This window comes from Morone saxatilis, unplaced genomic scaffold (genome assembly GCF_004916995.1).
Source record: "Morone saxatilis isolate NCDOM2014 unplaced genomic scaffold, NCSU_SB_2.0 Contig15, whole genome shotgun sequence".
NCBI classification, from domain to species: domain Eukaryota; kingdom Metazoa; phylum Chordata; class Actinopteri; family Moronidae; genus Morone; species Morone saxatilis.
In genome coordinates this window covers 8672896-8675600 of record NW_023339707.1, presented here as the reverse complement: position 1 = coordinate 8675600, position 2705 = coordinate 8672896, and the positions used below count along the sequence as shown (strand labels likewise).

Here is a 2705-nt window from a genome sequence, read left to right as displayed (position 1 = left end):
GTGTGTGTGTGTTTTTGTGTATGTTACCTGGCCTTGTCAAAGTATTTTCCAGTGTAGGCCATTCCACAGGCAGCTCCCAGCCCCTGACCCAGAGATCCAGTGGCCACATCCACAAACTGCTGCTTCTGTTAGCACGCACACACACAAAACATGCATCTTACTCTGCAGCCCTGTAGGAGAGCTCAAGTTTGCAAACACAGAAAGCATAAAACAGTCATGTTGTCAGGACAGTGGCTACAGTCTGCGCTGAACAGTGTTGCATTAATGTCTGCAGCAGAGGAGAAAGGAGAAGAGGACGGAGCATCTCTGTCACACAACAACATCTTTGTCACTGTGTCTCTGCCTGCATTGAGTTTGTCTGTTATCTATGTGCTCATGTCTGTATATGTACAGAACGTGTAGCAGGTGTTATGTCTGGAGATATACATCTGAAGTTATCATTATTTAGCTCTTTGGCCTGAAGAGGTAAAACTATCCAGTATTTTAGTGGGGAAAAAGCAAAGATTACAGAAAGGTTGGAACGCGTATACCTAATTTTTGTACTGCATAAAGTTATTCATTATTCTTTTTCACAATCCTGTTAATCATAGTGAGATTTATCTTGCAACCCACTTGGATGGTCTCAATTCCCCAGGTTGGGAAGCTCATTGCCTCTTCATTTTTATACTGCAGTGTGAGAAATATTCAAGATTGAGATGAGATTATCCTAAATTGCTGAAAGGAAGATTTTGCATATTTGATGGTGTCAGTATGGCTACATCCAGTGTAATAGTAATATTTTAAGATTCTTAGATGCTGTCAAAAGGTTTGCCCAAAGCCCAAATAAGCTCAGAGTTTGGCAGACGGCCACATGCAAGAAACAAAGTCAAACTTAACCTTAAGCACAAAACGTTTGCAACATGACCTTTGAGTTGGTAAAAGATATCATGAAACAGCTCAGGGAACTGTTTTGAAGTCCAATCAGAAAAACTATGACTCAATAACTCAATGTGTTAATGGATGAAGAGCAGGCCACAAGCACTGCCTCAATATTCATTTAGTGGTTTAATCGTACGTCTATTTACTGCCAAATACCAGTAAAATACCCCAAATCAACACAAAGAATGGTGGTGTAAGAGTTTTAATGTTTTCATAATGCATATGTGTTGAAATAAATGACTTTCAGACCAAGAACTTCTTGCAGGTCTGAACGTCACCTCACCGGCACAGGGTGTCCCTCCAGGATGGAGTCAACCTTGCGGAGGTTAAGGAGCTCGTTCTCCTTCAGGTAGCCTGTCTCCGCCCACACAGCGTACAGCACAGGAGCTGCATGACCCTGAGGACGCAGAGGTGAAGCATCACATACTTTGTACCTAATTTTCAAGAACTGCTATCACAGTTTATAAAATTCTCATCAAGCCTAAGAAGCTTTAACATAAGTACAGCATTTAAATCAATGCATCAAGTCAGGCATGACATCAGACATAGTAATACATGTGGAACAGCCTTAGATAAACGAGTTATTTGAACATTAGTGACACTATAATCAATAAATGTGTGCACATGTATAAACATATTAACAGTCTTTAAATATGTGTCACCCTATAATTAGTAAATCAGCTGTTTTAGATGTGTGCGTTTTACCTTGGAGAGGATGAAGCGGTCGTTGTTGGGGTTACGGGGGTCTTCGGGTCGGTACTTCATGGTATGAAAGAACAGTACAGACATGACCTCTGCCACGCTGCAACATGATGTGGGATGACTGCAACAAAATGAGGGCGAGACAAGAATTAGATACAGAAATCAAAATCTAAAATTGGTTGTGCTTCCGAATTCCTCAGTACAAATCTATAACCATGTTTCAGAGCATACTGTTCACACACAGACACAGAGGAGAACGGAGAAAGAACGCAGACATAAAAGAGACACAAAGTGGCAATCAGAGGTGGAGTTTGACTCTTTGGGTTAATTCGTGCCAGACCGACTGTACTCAGAGAGTTATGTAAGACAGACAGTAGGTAGGCTGACTTTATCAGGGTCAGACAGTCTGTAAGTACATATACAGTATGTCTCTATGTCACACACACAAAGAAGTGTCTTTTCACTCTCTCTCATACATGCACACATACATTACAAAGACATCATTCAATGTATCGTCCCAAACTGTTAAAGTTAAGACGATTCAATACAACATAGGTTAATAAGAGGTTTTATTTCTGGAATGTTATTCTTCTCTTTATTTTCAAACCACATGCCAATAATACCTCACTCAGGCCTCCTCCACTGAAGGCCTTTTTCTTTACTCTCCTGAAATGGAAAATGTAATCAAATAATATCCAATAAGCAAAAACCAGTAGGAGATGACGAATAAGTACAACGTTTATTTGGGATGAAGGATGCTCTATGAAAGGTGCTATAACACTGACCCAGATAAGATGAAGGAATTAATAAAAACTGGGATGAATAGAAAAATGTAGGTCACAGTCTGTTTATTCTGTGCATGTTGCAGTTCTTGTCACTAACTGTCCAACATCTCAACAGATGCTTATCTTGTGTCATAATTTCATTGATGAAAAAAACATGGTTTATGTTTGGAAACTCAAACTGGAATTTTAATAATAATAATAATAATAATAATAATAAAAATATTTATTTATTTATTTATTTATTTATTTATTTATTTATTTATTTTTATTATTATTATTATTATTTTTTTATTTATTTTT

The 2705-nt window shown here is 38.2% G+C and overlaps 1 protein-coding gene across 1 annotated transcript in view; it reads right to left on the bottom strand.

Moving 5' to 3' along the window:
- Positions 1-1741, bottom strand: part of LOC118323933 (transketolase-like) — a gene marked incomplete at its 5' end in the record, with an annotated part of 13510 nt that extends 11769 nt beyond the window's left edge. Inside the window, 3 exon segments of the mRNA XM_035656003.1 lie at positions 28-125; positions 1202-1315; positions 1624-1741. Of these exon segments, the coding sequence (XP_035511896.1) occupies positions 28-125; positions 1202-1315; positions 1624-1741 (330 nt within the window).
- Between the last annotated feature and the right edge of the window lie 964 nt (positions 1742-2705).